A 20850-nucleotide genomic window follows, 5' to 3' on the forward strand; every position below is an offset into this window, starting at 1 on the left:
AAGGCTCCAACCCAATCATGGTGGAGGCTACAGAACTATATACGCATCTGTCCAAACTCATCCAAGAGTGAATTTGACTGTATGTAGGTTACACCTCAGTTCAAAACATTCGTAGTAAAATAAGGGGTTCGGGATCGCACGACTTCTAAAAAGGTTCTGAGTCTAAAGTCTTGGACTTCTGGGATTCTGATGTGAGCTGTACGGGCGGCCTGCTCGGAAGCAGCGTCAGAGGGCAGGGCAGGAGCTGCAAGGGCGTTGCCCTGAGGCTGCACTGTCACCTCCCCTCCAGCCATAGCAGCTCGAGGTCCTGCTCCGGAAGGTCCTGCGGAAGGCGCCCCACCCCCACCCCCATGGAGGCAGGGCATCAGGAAAGGACGGGATTTCCAGTCTGTTCCCGAGCCGAGCCCCTGGGGCTGCAGACGACAGGGCCTGCGAGGTTCGCAGAGCTTCTCTGGTAGGAGTCACTGTTGTCGGTTAGAGCAGGTGGGAGGCAGTTAACTAATTTAATGAACAAGAATCACAAAGGTAAAAATGAGGAGAGGGAGGAGGGAGAGCAACCAGGAGTCAGTGCCTCCCCATAGGATTACAAACATACATTTCCTTCAGAGAATCTTTATTTTACATGTCTGCATCACAGCAAGAGAATCCATCCCATACGTCACCCTGATCGGAACCCCCACCCATGACACGTTTACATAAATACTCTTCAGTGATCATTAGTGTTAAAAAAAAATACTGAAACTCCTGCATCCCAATCTAACCTAGAGAGCAAATGATATTTACAGACATTTTCTCCCGCAAACGAAACTTATTTTTTTGGATTAGATGTGTCTGACTTCTTTTGAGGTCACATGACCAGACATCCAATTTATGGTTGGGAAAAGCTGCTTAAGGCGCCAAGAACCGCCCCCTTGTGTGGCCAGGATTTGGGGATCCTTTTGTAATAAGGATCTTAAATGCTAGAAGGCTGCCCTGCTGGCCCCCCTGTGTGATTTGGCTGTCTACTACAAAACCTCAAAGCCTGCCCTAGAATAAGCTGTCTTGGAAGTGAGTGAGCTTTTCTGTCTCACTTTGACCCTTACTGACTTTGTCCAGAACTCCTCCTTCCCAAATGGCCTGCCTGCAGACTTCTTGCCCCCAGAATTCCAACAGTCCCTGGGCAACACAACCAGATCCTTGCTCCCAACACCGCCTAGTCCCTCTCTCGGCCGGGCTGCCTCCCTCACACAGTAGCTCGGGCGATGTGCATTTCTCATGTCCTCACAGAGAGCCACCGAGAAACATTTGTCAAGCGTAAACCATCCAGAGGGGTCACAGGCTACAGAGCAGCCCCCGGGGAAACCTGGAATGTTCCGTCCACCGATCGATAACCATACTCCAGGTGGGACAAGTATTAGCATCAACTCAGGTGGGTCTCTTTTAAAGACTTTCTGCCCAAACACCCTGGAGAAACCTGGAGTCAAGAGCAATCCTTTGGAACACACGGTATGTTCCAGATGAATACCTTCTTGACATACCAAGAAGTACCAAGTCAAAGCCTAAATTCTTTAGTGGGGAAGCTACTCATTTACTGACTCCTGAACGGGAGAAACAGGTAGCAGGCCATGGGCATCGGGGACTCAGCACATTCTTAATCTGTTAAAAGGCCGCGGTAAGCCCGAGGAAAGCAAAGGGGTGAGTATGGAGTGTGGAAATGGGCTGAGGAGGGGGCTGGGATCTGCGTCCCTTGAAATCCAGCAGCTTATCAGCATGAACGGTCCCACTGTTCCATGGGATGTATGGAGCAGTGCCAACCACTTCATCAGACCATCTAATGTTCTAAGAGCCTTCCTCGGAGAAGATGCTTCAGGATGTGGGAGATGGCCACAACGCCACTCACAATTCAAACAGGCATCTTCTAACACTCTTCTTAGTCCATAAGGACTGGCTCCTGGTAATAGACTCTTAAGTACTAAACAAGAATACATTTTACTGCAAGAGTCCAAAGCACAGTGTGCAGCATTAACATGTACACTCTTGATAAAATTCTCCTTGGCTGAGAAAGTATATCCGTCACACAGCTACTGGGAGAAAATGCTGCAATGCACCAAAGCCTTCAGCCCCTATTCCCAGACTGAGCCTTTGTGGAATCAATAGCTGTGGGCTGAGGAGGAGGGGGGAGGAGGGGGAGGAGAAGGGAGGCAGGTCGTGGAACGAGAGAGAGCAGATATCCCGATGAGATCATAATGCAGGAGCAGAAAGCTCACCACGGCAGGCACGCAGAGCGCGGTGAGACAGCGCTGTGTGGCTGCCCGGGTATGTCCAGGAGAAACCAAACCGGGAAATTTTACTCCAAAGTGGTTTCTTGGAAGAAAACTGAACTGACTCAGGCAATGATCTGGGAAACCATCTTTCACACTCGAGTAAGCACCTCCTGACGGGAGAGTGGGCCACCAATCCACCAGAGTTGTAGTCAGCAGGTTCGAATGCACGGCTACTGAAATGTTAAAGCATCAAGGAACCAAGAAAGAGGCTGATGGAGCCTTTGGCTACAGTTAAAAGCCAGGATTAAGAGATCGGTGATTGTTCCTGTTGTCTAAGTAGGAATTTTCTAGCAAAATACACAAACTTGATTACAGGAATAGTACAGATCCATTATTTCCTCAAGTCCCGCAGCTGGCTGCCCTTGCAGTCCAGAGCAGATTTCCCAAAGGAAGCATGGGAACTATGCGGGGGCAGAAACAGGGAGCAGGAACACAAAGCAAAGCTATAAATCCTGCCGTCTCTCTATGAGGCGCTCCCGATCCCCGAAATACTGATGGGCTTAGTAGCGGAAACACTGCCTCACGACGCCCCCAAGTGGTGGTGAAGACCGGGCTGCTAGAAGGACTGGTGGGGCTATCTGGTTTCGGACCCCAGCAGTCATCTTTACTCGGGAGGAGAGCTGAGTGCTGGTCCCAGCTCCCAGATGATGGACAAAGGGAAGGCATTTTTACAGGGCAGGATGGAGAGCTCTAACAATTTGTACAAACGTGGGAAAACCAGTGTTCCCAATCTGGGGCTGGGGTTTTGATTTTTCTTGATCACTGGGCCTCACTTCAAACCTTCTGCCACTTACAATGGAGGACTTGGGCAGACGACCTGCTTGTTAGTCTTTATTCCTAAATCATGACCTTATCTGGCCTGCACCTTCCTGTTCAGAAGGGTTGGGACTGTCTCAGCCACCACGTGCCTGAGCCCTGAGGCGCACGTGTGGCACCAGGAGCCCAGCGCTCTGGCTCACGGCCCTGTCAGAGGAAGGCAAGTGCCTCGGCTAGCTCGGGGAGGGCAGTCAGGTCGGAGCTGCCCCCACACGTTCTCTTCCTCCCTGGCTCCTTCACTCCCTGGCTTCCAGCAAGTGAATCAAGGACACCTCCGCAGGGACCCTTTCGGGGGGGGCGGGGAGCGGCGAGAGATTTCATCACACCCTGGGTCTTGCCAAGAAGTCTTATGGCCTAGTCAAGAACATCTGCTCACAGGGCAAACAGCAAATGCGTCCCTCTGAGGGAAGCACCTAGGGGGGTTTGACCACAGCACAAGACACATTTCAGAAGTACTGAGAGTGTGTTTACGCCAGGAATACAAAAGTCTTAATATCTCGTCCTCCCTGCAACTTCCTTCTCCTATTGTGTAGCCCCCATTTAAGAAAAAAGAAAGACAAGAAAAAAGGAAGAAAGAAAAAGAAAAGGTCCCTTAAAGAAATACTCAGGGTGAATTTCCTTGCTCCTGGAAGTGGGGAGACACACGGCCCCTTCCCCCAACTCTGTGGCGAGGCGAGCAGCAGCCTCAGAAGACAGAAGACGCCGGCCCGCGCGCCACACCTAGCCAGGACCGAGCCTCTGTGCAAGAAAGGCCACAGAGGGCACCGAGGACTCAAGAAAGTGCCTGAAGAGAAGACTTTCCCCCTCCCTTTGTCCAGGAGAGAGAACAGCACAGGAGAGGGGCAACTGAGGACAGACTCTTCGGGTGCCCGAACCAGGGGTGCTGAGCACTGCCCCCAAATCCTGCAGTTCCTGAAGGATGCTTCTAAGGGGCGGGAGCTGGGTGGAGAAAACCACCTCCGGAAACGGCTGCCCGCCCCCCTCCCCAGACCCAGGCAGGTGCGAGCTCCCGGCACCCCCAGCAAGTGTTCCCGATGAGGCCTCTGGTTCAGCCTCTGGTCTCAGGCCCGGGCGGCCATAACCCTGGTGGGAGATTTCTGCCCACCTCCTCGCCTGGGCCACAGCAGACCTTCTGAGCTCATCCCATCATCCAAATGACTGAGCTACCGGCTGCACCACTTGAGGCGACTACCTGCACCCAACTCCAGGCTCTGGAAGTTTGGAAGGGCCCTCTGCTGAGTCTCTGAAAAAGAGCTCGCCACCCCCAGTCCCTGAGAGTAAAGCTCTGTTCAACCACACCTGTTCTCTTGGCATGCATGCCCCTGGGAGACAGGGACGAGGTCTGTTTCATTCCTGCCGGAAAGCCTACCTGGTTTAGAGGAAAAACTTTCTAATGATGACGATTTGCTTGTACTGAAGTATCTGCTTAAACACTACCTTTTCCGCCCCTAGCTGCTCCTTTAAGGGACACTCCTTCCCATTTCTCCCTGTTACTGTGATTACACAGCACACACAGGCACAACAAGAGAGGGAGGCAGGGTCCTGCTCGGGGCAGCCGGGGGGGGGGCCGGGTGTTCAAGGGAATCCTACTGGACGACGCTTTCTGAGCTTAACCATACACTTCTATCCATCCATCAGACAGCACCAAATACGCTTCTGTCAAGGAAAGCACTTCCCACCACGGTTCCAGAGCCGGGACTCTGACAGGGCCATTCAGCCTCCAGATGACAGAGCCCTTTTGGGAAGAAGACGGCCGGGCCTCTAGAGCTGCTGGTTCCTAGTCACTTTCAGAATCCGGGGTCAAGGTTTGGGGCAACATTCGGGGCCAGGAACCCTGCGGCAGGCTCCATATACTAAACTGGGTTTTGACATTGCTTGCTTGCTTTCTTTCTTTTTTTAAAGATTTTATTTATTTTACAGGGAGAGACACAGCAAGAGAGAGAACACAAGCAGGGGGAGTGGGAGAGGGAGAAGCAGGCTCCCCGCGGAGCAGGGAGACCGATGCGGGGCTCGATCCCAGGACCCTGGGATCATGACCTGAGCCGAAGGCAGATGCTTAACGCCTGAGCCACCCAGGCGCCCCGACACTGCTTTCTAAAATAACCTAATTTCATCCATTTTTGTCCCCCAAAGACGCCACGGTTAAGTTTCCTTTCCCTTCTAAGGCCCTGTGTCCTCCCTCAGCCCCTGCTCATTTCCTGCAGCCTCATTCCCGAGCCTCGACTGGCCCCAGCCTCGCGCTGCCACCCTCCCTCCCTGTCCGCCAACACCCCCCCACCCTGCTGCCACACACTTGGGGGCACAGCTGCTTATGTCTTGAGAGTTCCCAATTAAAAAAAAAAGAAAGAAATATAACTTACAAAGTCTTTTATCCTCCTTCTGTCTACGCTCCCTCCCCACCATTCCCACCTGAAGGAGAATTCTAGCTGCCCATAACCAGCCACAGATCCAGTTTCCATAAAAGAGAGTAAAAAATTAGGTTTCCGTGGCACTTTGTTCCCAGCCGCGTGCTCTGTGGTGTCACTGTCGGGAGGTGCTAACTGCTCCTGCTCACCACTAGGACGATTAATAAATTAGAGGTTCTCTTTGACAGTCCCAGCTCAGGGCTGCTCCATCACGCGGTGCCTTCCCAATCGCCCTGGGGCTCCACCGAGCCGTTGGTCACCTTCTTGACTTTCTTCATGTTCTCCATCACCCCTGATGTCGTCACTCTGAATGAGGGGGGAAAAACAAATAAACCAGTGGGAAAAATCTCAGTCTTTAAGTAAAAGGCCATCTTACCACAGGCACAGCAGAGTGGCTATGCGTGTGGGCTCTGGAATCAGACAGACCTGGGTTCCAGTCCCGAGCCCGTTCCTTGCTAGCTGTGTCACCTCCGCCGAGTCATCGGATCTCCCTGTCCTAAGTATAATAAATGGTTCCCGCTTCCCAGAACTGTCATCAGGGGAAAATGAGATTCTCCAAAGCACCTAATCAATACATACCAGCTGGGTATGTATTATTCCAATCAACACTGATCCGTTCCCCTCTTTCTGTCGTGGTCTCCACAGATTCTTATGTTGCGTGTCTACATGATTATGATTACAAGACCACCATCTGTGTCCTAATGAACCTTTTGAAAAGAAAGCTCATCAGGTGTAGTCATTCTTAATAACCAGCCGCAATGGATCCTTTCTGAGTCATGGGACAGAACCACAGGTTTTGAGGAAGCTTCTGGCCCAAAGATTCCTTGACCATCAGAAACAGAGAACGGCTGCTCTCGACGAACCCGGGGCCTGGTCTCTGCAAGGCTGTCAAGGAGCACGTGGCTCCGCCTCTGCACTGCAACCTGGGACAGGGGCCTTGTCCCTGCTGGTGCCCGGCACTAAGGGGGTGCCACGGAGCCCTACACTGAAAGCATAGATCAAAAGGGAAGGACCCCAGCTTCAGAGAACGTGCGGAGCTGAGCAGAGCAGCCCTTTCCCGACAGTGAGTCACAACATCTCTCAAGAAGGTGGGGTCTATGAGAACACAACCTCTTGCCCCACTAAATGTGAGCTGGACAAGATCTACAAAGGATCTGGGTTGCTTTGCAGTGGAAGATACCAGGCAGAGAGACTGAGCTCCACCTGGCAGGCAGGGCTCAGAGGAGTCGCAGGGCAGTGAAACGACTGTGGATGGATCTGTACTGTAGACACATGTCATGACACGTTCGTCCAAACCCACAGAATGCACACCACCAAGAGTGACCCCGGAGGTAAATTACAGACTCTGGGTGATAATGACGTGTCAGTGAAGGTTCAGCGACTGTAACAAATGTACCTACCACTCTGGAGGGGGATGCTGATGACGCAAAAGGCTACATAGGTGGGGGAAGGGGCACCTGGGAAATCTCTGTTCTTTCTGTTCAATTTGCTGTGAACCTAAAACCGCTCTAAAAAATAGAATTAAAAACAAGCAAACAAACACACCTACCAGCATCTCCCTAAGTACTCTAGAAAAAGAGGAACCTATGTCCCCATCATGGATCTACAGGCATCTCCTAAGCAGTAAAATAAATTCAGTCAACTCAGCAGATCTCTCCGAGGACCCCCCCATCCCCTCCATCAGCTACGAAATCCTTTCACCTATAAATGGTAATTCAGTGGCCCTATGCGGAACACACCTAGAGTCTGTCCGGCTGGACCTAAAGGCAAATAAATGATTTTATGGGGTAAGGAAAACATTTCCCCCTTTATTTCTCCTTTCATTCCTGCCACCATGTTGCTGCTGCGACCAGGCCTCAAAGCCAGCCAGTCCTCCCAAGAGTTGGGACTTTTCTCAGACAAGAGTCCTTTAGACTCTTGGGCTGGCTGTACTTCTGGCAAAGTCAGAACAAGATGGGCTGCCAAGATGTGGCTCTTAGGGGAACTGGGGGGTTCCCGCAGATGCTATGAGTATAAACACGGTCCCCAGACCAGGAAGCTGCCTCACTTCGCCATGTGACACAGCATCACTTCCTGTCCGCCGGCGCGGCCAGGGCCTGAGCCCTCCAGGAAGGGTGCACCTCTCCCAGGCGACAGGCACGCCCACAGGTCTTGTCCTCGCGGGACTGTCTGTCTCTAGACTGGGAGACGCAGGTGGAGCAGCCGTCCAGACTGGGAGACTCAGGTGGAGCAGCCGTAGGCCCAAGAGAACCAGAAGCCTTTCTTGCTCCAGCACGGCTTCTCCAAATGCATGAGATCAGAGAAGAAACGCACCCTCAAGTCTCACAGAGTCGCTCACAGCGACAGCAGCTGCTGTGTGGAAGCCCTTGCTGGAAAGGACAAGGGCTTCCACACAGCTGGGCTGTGAGCGCAGCCGGTTCATCGGACCCGAGTGGGGCTCAGGCTGAGCTTGGGAGACACCCGCTGTGTGTCTCTCTCCAGCGAAACACTGCTTTCCAGCTGGCGACCAACTGAGAAAATGAGGCTCGCTCTGTCATGCCGGCCTGGGGCTGGGACAGAGAGGGACAGGAATCGGGGCTCTTCAGACCCCCCAGCCCAGCAGAAAATGGTCTTCCAGAATGACACACAACAGACAGGAGCGCTCTGAGCAGGGGGGGACCAGGGCTCGGGGTGGGGAGAATCACCTCTGCCTGGGGTGGGGGGCAGCTCTGAAGCCTGCACCGAAAGAGGGGGAGCAGAGGCAAGATGGAGGGGCGGCGGGGGGCAAGGGGCTTTCTGGACAAAAGAAATGTGATGGGCAAACGGCATGGAAGAAACAAAAGAAAGCTCCCTGCACGGTCAGAGAGTGTGAAGCAGCTGTTGGTGAAGGTAAGTGGCAGGAAGGTCAAGGGCGGGCAGGGCAAGGCCATGGAGGGCCTTGTCTGCCTTGGCACGGCGGCTGGACTTGATCCTTACATCAGGGTTCTCAGTCCTGGCTCAAGCAGGATGCCCTGGGGAGTTAAAAAAGGACAGAGGTACCTGAGCCTCGACATTCAGAATCAAGTGTCCAGGGGAGGGGCCGGGGACTCTCCTTGGAAAACACCCCACAAGTGATTCTGGTAGCCAGGAGAATGGACAGGGAGGGCGGAAGACTGGGGGCGAGGACACCAGCCGTAGGAAGGCACGGCACTGGGGTAAAGGGGGAGAAGGAGAGGAGACACGACATTAGGTCCTCAAGAAGTGGCCGCTCACTCCACGTGGGCTGAGAAGAGGGAGGTGTTTAGGCCAACCAGCAGATGCTGCTGATGGCGAGTGGGTGGACGGCAGTGCCATCAAGGCCCGCAGGGAATGCAGGGGATGCAAGCTTGGGTACCAGTGGGCAGGTGGCTAGAGGGACCCGAAGCTCAGAAGAAGCAAGTGGCTGGAGCTGGGCGCTGGGGGGAGAGGGGCTGTCAATGAGGAGACGGCAGCCTGTCCAGGGCAGACGCTGTCCCGCCTCCAGTGCCTGCTCAGGGGAGCACTCGAGGGCCAGCGGCCCCTGAGCAGCTCTCAGGTGACGGCAGCAGTCCCGAGCCATGCGGCTGTGCTCCCTGGGGGCTCAGGAGAGAGTGTGCAGGACAGAGACAGAAGGAGCAGGGAAGTGTAACAGAGCTGGAGGGAGCAGACGGACCCAGCGCTGCCTCCCACTTCCCTTTTCCATCTAAAAGGTGACCCTTCCTTTCCTGGCAGAACCCTGACGAGCTGTGCTTGCAACCAGACGGGCCTACTGAACACAAGCACGATAAGAAGGGGAGCTTCAGGCACCCACTGCTCTTCCTGCTCCACCATGCTATATCTTGGGCGTAAGCGGCCCCTGGACACCTCTGTTTCTGTAACTAAACCAAACCATAAAGTATAATCCAATTGTAAAGTGTTTTCTGGACTTGAGATCTGGAGAGGCCTGGCTGAGAAACAATTCTGTTAGTCTCTAATCCCCGTCTCCACTTCTGTTGCCCATCCACTGGAACGAAGGCAGTTTAGCAGAAAAAGGTTCCCGGCATCCCTGAGGCCAGTATTCTGGATTGGGAACCCCAGAGAGACAACTTCCCGGCCCTGGAACACCCACCAAATATTTCTTCCCTTTCTGACATCTCAAAACAGGAGAAAAGAATTCAGATCGTCAAGGATATGCACGGCATAGGAGGCGGCTACCAAGTCTGATCACTGAAACTGCATCCAATACTTTTTAACTTGAATTTTTTGATAAATTCTCTAAACCAAATTGGTAAGCCTTCGCAAGCTTTAGCCCAAAGAGAGTTGTGTACAGAAATGAAAGAAGGAAAAGACAGTCAGGTACTTCTGACTGCACCCTCACTCTGCAGGCTCTGCAGGAGAACCCAGGTGGGGTCTGGGGGGCGCGGGTGGCCAGGTGTGCAGGCCTGGGCCAGAGGAAGAGCGGGAACACTCTACCCCCAGGAGGAGCCCGGCCTGTCCTGGGCTCAACTGGCAAGACTCGCCTCCCAAATGCACTGCACTTCAGAGAAAGGAAGTGAAAACAGAAGAGAAACTACCCAGAATCTCAGCCAATAAGGTGAGTGGCCCAGCTCAGTGTTCGTGGGCCACTAATGGGAAAGACTCTTAGGAAGAGGATTTGTTTTGGGGTGTGTGAAGCCTAAGGAATATTCCTTCCCACAAAGAGGACGTAATATTTGTTCTGTGGTGAGGATCAGATCAAGCTCCTTTCTATAGGAAACACCCTCCAATGTGGATGACAGAGAGCTCATGACCTTCTAGAAAACACAAACAATGGCTCTACTTGCCTCTGGCTTGTTATTTCTAGAAGATTTAAGAGGTGCCATCCAGGAATAGCACCTCCAAGCAGAGAAGGAGGGGACAGCTTGGGGCGCAGTGGCGTCCCTGAGAAGCTGCCCTCAGCTCTCATGCTCACCTGCAGGTGAACACGGATGGCAGGCTGAGGGCTGGAGCTTCCCCCTTGGCCTGTTCTGCTCGGACACATCTTATTAATCCATAAGACTTCCTCAACAGCAGAACTTTCTCTCAGCCAGAGAGAGGCCCCAAACAATTTCCCTACTGACTTAAAGGCACGTGGCCTCAGTCGGCTCCCTAACTTCTTTGTCACAGGCTAAGCGGGACCAGCACTCCTTGGAAACGGCACCGCCCTAAACAAAGCCTTCACCTGCGATTTGACTCTCTCGCTGGGACATACTCAGCTTTTCTGCCACCGAGGAGCAGCTCCCTCACTATCACAGGATGGCACACACTGAGCCACAGAAAACACGGTGTCATCACAGTGCTCCTCCCTTATAACAGGAGCGTAAGCGGAGGCAACCAACGGCTAACCCTCACCCCTCTGATCTCTCCGCCAGTCTGCCAGAACGAAGGACACACTCCCTCCAGTCTCAGCGTGACTTGTGGTCTGTCTGTCACTTCCCCCACTTCCCTGCCCTGAGCTGAGCACATGCAGACCCTCCTGCTAAAATACTTATCGTATATTACCAGCGAGAAACGAAAAACCAAAACAAAAATTTTAAAAATTTTGCCATGAGACAAAAATACCTTCACAGCACCTCCGTGCTTCTGATAAATGGCTGATGGAAAGGATGTGGGGACTCCTACATTGCTGGTGAGAGCTTCGAATGACCCAGGCAGCCAGCTTCCAGCTGCGCACCCCAGAGAAGCCCTGCTGTGGGGGGATGGGTAAGCACACCTCTCCCCACTGACTCTCATTTCAGACCCTTCAACCAAGTTACCGGCTCAGATTCTGCTCCTTCTAGAAAAGGCACACACGACAGCCCTACTCCTTCCCCTCTGCTATCTGTAAAAAGGTATTTCTTTTGCACAGAGAACTGGTGTTTGGGCCCATCGGTGGGAGCTGCCTTCCATTTATTGTTCCAAGGAGCTGTCCTATGCTGTCCAACAGCCCAGCAGGGCCCAGCAGGGCCCAGGAGGCTCAGCCTTTGAATCAGGACAAGTCAAAAAGCCACCTGCCTCGCTGGAGGCAGCACACCTGAAACTCAGCCTTAGGCTAATCATCAAACACAGCCACTGAGCCGGCCCATCACAGTTCATCAGTAAACAAGCCAATACCCTCAATCACTATTCCTTTTCTAGGTAATGAATGCCCTTTCCCAGAAAACAGGACCCGAAAGTCACTTGCCCCGTGACTCAGAAAAGCCCACTTGAATGCTCGCATAGAGGTCAAGTCACTGTGCTAGCTGTGAAAAGCCATTTCGTTATCTGGTGACAGAGGAGTCTGCAGACAATTAGCAGACCCACAGACGACTCAGATGATCACATTTTCAGACACCAGCTCCTGGTGGCAGGGGCTGAACAGGAACTGGGGCTGCCCATCCCCAGTAGTGCTGAACGGGCCAAGCCAATGCCCAAGTTCCCACCACTGGCTTATTGGAAGCAGGCTCCATCGATGCTCAGTGATGCTTAATCGGATGGCCAGTTCCATTCCCCTGCAAAGACTGAGCGATGCTTGGCAGATACTGTACTTCAAACTGGATAAGAGCCCGCAGCTTAAGTGTCCCTTTCCTTCTGCTAAATATAGAGGTACTACCTCTGGAGCAACAAAATGCAGAGAGAAGCTGCTCTGATTCACACTGTGCTGTTTAGTTGGGGCCAGGGGCAAAGGAGGAGGAGCAAGAAAGGAGATTTCTTACACTGATTCCATTTCCAGGTCATCCTCCTGAGAAAGTTGTAGGTAGGGGTTATCTGAAGCCGGACGGAATTTACAGCCCGTTAGAACAAAGAACACCAGCGTGGCCATTTCATCCAGGAGCTGCAGATTAAAACCCACCCCAAATAAAGGGATTAGCAATGCTGTTCTTCAAAAATTAGTGAACGAAACAAACTGGCACAGTCCCTCCCCAGCCCCCCCCCATCACTGACCACTCTCTCAGGCCAGGGCCGCGCTAGGGCAGGGTCTCCTCACAAGCTGTGCCAGAGCCTCAGCGAGGAGCCTTCTGACGCAGATGCCAGCTAAGACCCTGTGCTTTAACCAGGCTTCACTGGAATCTTTTAAGAGCTCCTTTTACCCCCATTTATCCCACAGTGCCCTCAGCACCAAGCCGGTGCCTCAAGGAAGTCTCATCGCCGTCCCCTACACGCAGAACTGGTACAAGCACTGGGTGCCAACTACACATTCGGGTGAGAACAAGAAAGAGAAAAGGCTCTAAATCATTTGGCGGCTTCCCCTAGGAGTTAACTAGCCCTAGTATATGGCACAGACACCATTGTTGAAATACTCATGTGCTCTGGATTCTGAGCTTTTCTAAGCCCTGTAACTGAAGGAGAGACCAGGTCTCATTGCATTTTAATTATCCGGGGCGAAGCTCACACTCCATGCCTGAGGCTTTTCTCTTCAAAGTCTTGTAAAATTGAAAACTAAAATCAATAATGCAATTACTTCCAGATTTTTCATGTAATCCAGCAGCTTTCCTGGACCAACAGATCATCTTAGTTGTGGACCAGAAGCGACAGAAGTGGCCGCTTGCCCGATCCCTCTGGAGCAACCTCACGTTACAGCCCGAGACTCTGTCCTCAGCCAGGGGCTCCCCCCCCCCCCCACCCCCCAACAGCGCACCTGGTAGAGCCACTTCCACTGGAATGGAACGGCGAGTTTGAGGAGAAACGCAATGATCCTGGTGAAGTATATGTAACACACGATCTACGGGGCGGGGAGGATGGTGGGGAGAGAGAAGAAATAAAATCAGCACGGAAACGACAGCCACACTTTCTTCCAGCATCTTGCTGTCACAAAGGAACAACAAACGAGAACACAGCATTACCCGAAGAAAATCATTTGACACTCAGGGTGTTAACTAATAAACGTGGCAGAGGTGGGTTCTCTGCCGGTCCCACTTAAAAGGACTCGCCCCTCATCTCTAGGTGACCACCCAGCGTGGGGAGGACAAAACACTGGGTGTGGCGCTCTGAGCTCCCGAGTCACCCCTTCCTCGCCTTTTCCACATGCACGACCCCCTGACTTCAATCCCCAAAGGACGGTATATTTTATTCCCAGGCTTTGAGGAATGTTTTCAAGTAGTAATAGCAAAACAAAGCCCACAGGGCCCACACTGCTTTAGCCTCTTCGACAGAGGCACTGAGCCTCTGGGGCCCACGCCCAGAGGACGTACCAGTAACACTGAGGACTCAGGCGAGGGAGGGCGTGGCAAGGATTCTCAATGCCGGCCACCGGAGCAGGGGCTGCTCACCGGGACCACGCCCGGGGTGGCTGGGCTTGCAGGGAAGGAACTGCCCAGCCCACAGATGGGAGAAGACTCAGAAACTTTCTTTTAGGAATCAGGAGGCAAACTCTTGAAGAGCTTACACCTTATATATTCCAAGAAATCATTACCCTAATAATTCAGAGCAGGTCCTGCCTTTGGTGTATGCTCAAAAGGACTTTTCACGGCCAGCAGTCCTGATTTTAGGCGTGATCTCGTTTTTGCAAATGAATAAAACAAGCAAGCAAAGGGGCGGCTACATCTGGCATATGCCTAGAAGAGCACCCAGAGAAATAACCACCAAACTGTTAACAGGAATGACCTGGGGGCGGGGGAGGGAGGAAGGGGGAGAACATCAGGGTCATAAAGGGCTTTTGCTTTGTCTCTATAATCCTTGCATTATAAGAAAACATCAAGCATGTGTTACTTTTCCGAGTATTTAAAGCCACATTTAAAACTAATATTTAAGAAGGTGTGACTCAGCAACTTAATTCCCCCTATCAAAAGACATAATTTGGTTTGATAAAATGAAATCTGCACAGCTGCAGGTACCACATCTTGTACTTTCGCCAATTCTTTGGAAGTTTATTTGCTCTACTCCTTGAACTGATCTTTATTTACAGATTTAGGGGTTTTTTGTTTTGTTTTGTTTTGTTTTTTTACTCACCAAGACGTAATAGTGTCTGAAAAGTTTCAGCTTTGCTAAGTTAATAGCAGCTAGGGAGAAGAAAGAACAAAATGAAAGGCACATTAACTTCTTTTCTCATTTTTAAAAGCAAGTGACATTCAAGCGCCCTCTGTCAAGAGGCCAAGTCTAATGCAGATGAGTACTGCCCAGGGGCACATCTATATTTCTGGAACCGCATCAGCTTGGCAGGATTTCCCCCAGTCACCAGGAAGAATCAGGGAATTATGGGAGCTGGGGTTCCCAGCTCCAGTGGTATGCTGGCGTGCATCTCCCCATTCTGGGCTCAGGAGCTTTAAACTTGCCATACTGACACCACAGAAATCGGCAGGCACATCACAAATCAAGATTCCCCAGCCCCCAAAAGCCATTGGTAAACATTTCAGCTCTGCCACTATGGCTGACAGAGCTGCACTCCCCACTAGGACCAGTCTCCGGCGGCCCCGAGCCTCCCACTAGCTGAGGGTCTAAATTCAATTAACCCGTGAGTGCATCTTGCCAATTTCACTTGTAACAAGCCCTTTGAATACAACCCTGCTGGCTGTGTCCTACCTTTGGATCGCTCAAGGTCAGGGAGCCAGGACAGCTAACTTCCTGCCACCGCCTATGGCCGTGAAATATTGATGACCACAGAGGGTAGCCTGGCTCCCTCCCTGATTAGCAAGCCTTTCATTCATCATAAACCTTCCTGCAGGAGGCAAATTAATTTGGCTTAATAGCATTCAATTACTGGTTCCATTTAAGAATGGTGCCGTGGGTGGAGAAGATTTCTCTTCCCCTCCCCCCTCCTCTGGGTCATGATTAGTGGGGGGGGGGGCAGTGAGGCTTAGGGTTCCAAAAGAAATCCCTGGAATCCTAAATTAATCTTCAGCCTGATGATCAACTAACAGTATCTGCAAGAACCTCCTCGGAGAAACCGAACGCCTGCCTCCATGAGGAGAGGAGCAGAAAATCTTTACAGCAAATCTAACCCTCAAAATTGAGAGGCTATAACACCCAGGTGTCGAGGTGGAATGGACTCACGCATGCAATGTTCGAAGAAGCTAAATGAAAGCAGGCAGATCAGCAAAAGCTTTCTTATGTGCCAACCTCTCTGGTAGTCTTGTTATTTTTCAAATTAAATCTCTCTGTTCTCTTCCAGTTCGCCATTCACTCTGCCTCTGGGCCCGGCTCCAGGATGCAGGCGAGCCGAGATGGGGCAGCTGTGGCCTTTGCCCCAGGTGCTGCTGTCCCTCAGGGGCAGAGACGCGCTACACTCCCAGTGCGGGCAGCACAGAGAACCGAGGGAGTGATGCGAGCGCGCAACACAAGCAGATGCTCCTGCCCGTCTGGGGGATGGAAGAAGCTCCACTGAGGGCCAAGCGTTACACCTGAGAATTCTGTGTCGGACAGCTAAGCCACCATGGATTTAAGGCTTCACACATCTGTATGAACTAGGATTCCTTTCGTGTCTCTTTCTGCATGGGCATTTGCTGCTCACGTGGTCAAGGAAATGCACACCTCTCCGCCCCCAACAAGCGAAAGAGTTCTTGCACACGAACACTCAGTTCTCTTCTTTGTGAACAACCAAGGAAGAACAACATTAACACTCAGACCCTTTAGATAATAAAAATGCTTGAAAAGTCTCTTCCGAATTTCGTTTGCTGAAATAAATCCCACACATGCTACTCCTGCCCTTGCTTCACCAAGCACCATCGGCCGGCCAGAGAGAAGTGTGAAGGTTTTAGTCCTGGATGTCAAGGCGCCGGACAGGTTATGGCTGCTGTGGCCCTGCCCAGAGAAGGGCTCCCAACTTAGAGCGGGGGCACAGGGGTGAGAGGGAGGGTTCCCGAAGGAGCTGGTGTCTCAGCAGAGGCCTGACCGGGGCTCGGGAGGGAGCAAGAGCGGAGAGGCCAGGGAACGGTGCTCGGGAAGAACAGATGCGAGGGCTCAGGGGTGAGAGGCCCCCGCGTGGGGAAGAGGAAGCTGGCGGCTGGACTGGACTGGCCAGGGAACCGGCTGGGCCGCGGGGGAAGCCGAAAACAGAGCTGATGCACAAGACCAACTGTCCTCCTTGGCGGTGCCAAGGGTGCCAGGAAGCCTCTGGAGGGTCTGAAGCAGGGAATGCCTTGATCACATCTACATTTGAGAACAATCTCTCCGGAGAAAGAATGGAAAGAACCAAGAATGAGAGCCCAACTGAAGTCAAAAGCCTCGAGTTTGCAGAGGTCCCTCGGAAAGGCGGTGAGGCACGTCTTGATTAGTACAGATCCTGCCTCGGAGGCTGGCTGAGGGAGATGGACAGACAAGGTAAGTCTGATGGTCCCCTCCCTCCCCGCCAGAGCGAAGAATTTGGGGCGGATGGGGAGGGAAGCACAGGGGTGAAGGCGTTGCAGGGCAAAGAACGAGTGTGAAGGGAAGAGTGGGGAAGGCGCAGCACCTAACGTCTCCCCGGAGTCAGGTGCCACCCGTCACACCCTCCAGGCCGCTGTAAGACACCCTGAGCTGAGGCAGGCCATGGAGTGCCTCAAAGGCGAGCCTGTGCACCCAGGCTCTGGCACCAAGGCCGCGCCATCTCAGGACGTGGGCTAGGATGGACAAACAGACCTGGGGACAGGCAGCACGGCCTCTAAGAGATGCAGTCACAGTATGTGAAGTTCAGGGTTGTTGGCAAAACCCACCAGTCATGACAGACGTCACTTCCAGTCACACTCGAGACATTTGCTTACGAGAGCGCTGCTCCCGGGGCCAGACGCCCACGTGGGTGCTCTAGTCACAGCCGAGGCAGTGAAGGCAGGGAGGGAGCCTGACCTTCTGAACTGAGAAAGAGAAGTAGGTAGCAGTGCAGGCCCTGCACATTTGAACATCTTGGGTTCAAATTCCAACGCTGCTGCTTCCTGGCTGTGTGAGCTCAGATAAGCTGCCTAACCTCTCTGAGCCTGTTTCTTCATCTGTGAAACAACGTTAACAATACCTACCACTAGGGTTGTTGGCAGAGGTAATGAGACAGTACGTGGAAAGCGAACAGCACCCAGTAAGCACTGGACGAATGTCTACTGTTGCACTATTAGGATTATATAGTATCGACCAAACACCAACTAGGCTGTAGACTGTTGCAGCGGCTGCCACATGTGGCCGGAATCCAGGCTCCGGTGAGTTCGACTGGCCCAAGTGGGGACGTGGGGACTGCCAGCATGCCCCAGGCTCCCCTGGTGGTGGTGCTGCCATCTGCACCCGATGCGTCAGCCTGCTGAGCAGGGAGGACCCAGCCCCAGAGGGGGAACCTCACCAGCATTATGCAAGGAGCAGAGAGCAAGGCAGCAAGTCGCAGCCTGGAATCCCAAGCCTCCTTCTGCTTTTTTCCAAAAAAGCTGTCCCTGGAGTTGAGAATACGGCTGAGCTTGCTGCTCACTGGCTCACGGCAGGCCAGGCTCCCACGGGAATAGAGGCTCCTCGAGTCTGGGCTGGCTATTTCTGACCCCACCACCACAAACAGCAAATATGGTAAAAGAGTGAGTCTGGTGGGAGGAAAATGCCTCAGACAGGAGCCCAGAGCCCCACGTTCCAGGCCCTATACTGTCATGGCTCCATGTGCCTGGGCCTGGCCCATCCCTCCCTTCTCAGGCATGGGTCTGCTTGTGGTCAGGATGTTTTTATGGCAATGGTTCTCCCCAGGGTGAGCACCAGAATCACCCTGAGAGCTTCTCCTAGTACACATGCCCGGCTGCCCCTATTATAGAATTGGACTTGGCCAGAAGGACTTTGAAGAACCTCCCAGGGAATGAGGAAGGAGAGAAGCAGGGGACAGGGAGGTTGTGCACCTGCTCTAGGAGCTCCTGCAAGGCCCACCTCCTGCTATGGGCTCCCCCACCCCTGGATATGGCCAGGACTCTGGATTTTGGCAAGTACGTTTTGCTGACGAGAATAGAACAAGTGCCCACAGAGGCAGGAAGTGCCCAGCTGTTTCAAATAATTACCAAGGCAGGGATGCCTGGGTGGCTCAGTCGGTTAGATGTCAGCCTTCGGCTCAGGTCATGATCCTAGGGTGGGTCCTGGGATCAAGACCCACATCGGGGCTCCCTGCCCGGCTGGGAGCCTGCTTCCCCCTCTGCCTGCTCTGTCTGCCACTCCCCCTACTGTGCTCTCTCTAACAAATAAATAAAACCTTTAAAACAAATAAACAATTACCAAGGCAGCAATCTCTGTGGCCAGTAGCAAGAGCAAAGGCGCCCCATCTAGAGGAGGTGCTGCCCCTTCCCTAGACTTTCACCTTTCCTCCGTACCCCCAAGAGGAACGAAGAGGCTGGAAAGAAGACAGATGGTCCCCTTCCTCCCCAGCGGACTTGCCTAGATGGGCTTGAACCACGACACTGGTTGTCAGCATCAGCTGAGTGAGGAACCATGTGCCAGGCACCTTCTCATGCTTCATCTGGGGTAAAACCTCACAACAGCCCCCTGTGAAGGAAGAACCACTGTGACCACTGCCTTACAGTGGAAGGACTCAGGCCTGGAGAAGTTTAGCAAATTACCAACATCACACAGCTTGTAAGTAGAGAAACCGGTACTTAACACCCAAGTCCACCTCTCTCTAAAGACCACGCTCTCAACGCCCACACTTTGCACTCAGAGAAAGGCAATTCATAGCTTTGTAATCCCCTGGCAACCCAGGGCTCAAAATGCCGGGCAGTGCCCAGGAGCTGCCAGCAATCCATCTTGAAGAGTTAATACTGGGTGATTTACGAGACGCACAGAAGCAAGGGCCCATGACCCTTTAAGAAGAGGGCGAAAAATTTCCGAAACAATCCTTCTCTGGGTATAAAGAAAGCCTTGAGGCTTAAAACCGTCCCCATCTACCCCAAATCCTTTCCTCCTGCTTCTTCCCGGCCGTGTTTCAAAGGGAAGTTTGAGTCGAACACAAAAATTACAGAAACAAGGATGATAACAAGGCCTGGCTGGCATCACTGCCGCTCTGACTCACCCTGAAGCTCAGCGGTTCCACAGTCTGCCTAAGCTCCGAGTTCAAGCTCCCGCTGCTGCGTCGGGTCGGGGGGGGGGGGGGGACAGCAGCTCCCCCCACTTTCGTGGTCGAGCCCAGGCCTGGAAGTATCTGCTCTGGGGAGACCAGCTCACCAGGTGGCCTCTGGCCTCCACTAAGAGGAGATGCCACTAACCCATCTCACAAGGACAGCATTAGGAGCAAGTATGGGAACGGCTGTGATAAGACAAGAGCTCTGTACAGAAGGAAACTCGGATTTTCAAACGAAAGTCATGTGAAAAGTGGTTCAAAATACATTTCCGGGGCACCTGGGTGGCGCAGTCAGTTAAGTATCGGCCTTTGGCTCACATCTCGATCCCAGGGTCCTGGGATGGAGCCCCGCGTCGGGCTCCCTGCTCAACGGGGAGTCTGTCTCTCTGCCCCTTCCCGTGCTCGTGAACTTGTGTTCTCTCAAACAAATAAATAAATAAAATCTTAAAAAAAAAAATACATTTCCAATATACGTTTAAATTTTTTTTTTTTTAAAGATTTTATTTATTTATTCATGAGAGACAGAGGAGGAGAGAGAGAGAGAGAGAAGCAGAGGGAGAAGCAGGCTCCCAAGGAGCAGGGAGCCTGATGCGGGACTCGATCCCAGGACCCTGGGATCATGACCTGAGCCGAAGGCAGACGCTTAACCATCTGAGCCACCCAGGCGCCCTCCAATATACGTTTAAAACAATGATCCAGGAGTGGTCAAAATTCACCAAACTGAACAGATAAGGGCCAAGCATCTCATTGTAAGCAAATGTTACTATAAAGGAACAATAAAAAGAAAGAAGCAAAAATGGCCCAAGAGACTGGCCGATGACCAGAGCACACACTAGGGAAAACTAACTGTAAGATTTCTGCTGTCACATCTTCTGAGTTTCTGTTCTTGCCTCCCTTCTGCTGTAGAAACACCAAAGGCCCTTTGGGGGTGGGAGGTAGGGTCCTAAGGACCCACGCTGATCTGAGTCTGCTCCTGTGTCCGCCAACCTGCAGCATGCACGACGCTGGGAGCCTCGCCAGTCTGACATCCTGGCTGAGGCTGGGCTGAGCCAAGGAGCACACCGCTCCCCGGCTGTCTGTGGCACAGACTCACAGTTGGCAATGAGCTGGGTGAGGAAGAAGGTCAGATGTCCCATTGCTTGATGACACAGTCTGGTCAACAGCAGCCAACACCTTCTCCATAAGAGAACCGGATCTCCCTAAATACTGCGGTCATCAACTGAGAAGAGCTGGTTTCAACTGTAACTCAGGACTCGCAGAAACCAAATGCGAGCCAAGGCCACTAGGCAGAACCCTGTCCAGGACCAGGAAGGGCATACCAACTCAGATCGCAAGCCAGGCCTGCTGGGTGGCCAAGGGCCCCCCAAGACAGCAAGGTGCCCAATGTTTTGAAGGCCCAATAAAAAAAATGGCAACATGTCCA

The 20850-nt window shown here is 52.6% G+C and overlaps 1 protein-coding gene across 1 annotated transcript in view; it reads right to left on the reverse strand.

The window, feature by feature from the left end:
• Nucleotides 1-596: 596 nt before the first annotated feature.
• Nucleotides 597-20850, reverse strand: part of GPR107 (G protein-coupled receptor 107) — a 74904-nt gene continuing 54650 nt past the window's right edge. Inside the window, exons 15-18 of the mRNA XM_025888618.2 lie at nt 14405-14454; nt 13095-13178; nt 12172-12290; nt 597-5830 (exon numbers count right to left, since the gene is read on the reverse strand). Of these exons, the coding sequence (XP_025744403.1) occupies nt 5734-5830; nt 12172-12290; nt 13095-13178; nt 14405-14454 (350 nt within the window). The 3' untranslated portion in view covers nt 597-5733. The remainder of the gene's footprint in view (nt 5831-12171; nt 12291-13094; nt 13179-14404; nt 14455-20850) is intronic.

Source organism: Callorhinus ursinus, unplaced genomic scaffold, assembly GCF_003265705.2.
Source record: "Callorhinus ursinus isolate GAN/ISIS: 27379988/994484 unplaced genomic scaffold, GSC_fseal_2.0 scaffold24, whole genome shotgun sequence".
Lineage (NCBI taxonomy): Eukaryota > Metazoa > Chordata > Mammalia > Carnivora > Otariidae > Callorhinus > Callorhinus ursinus.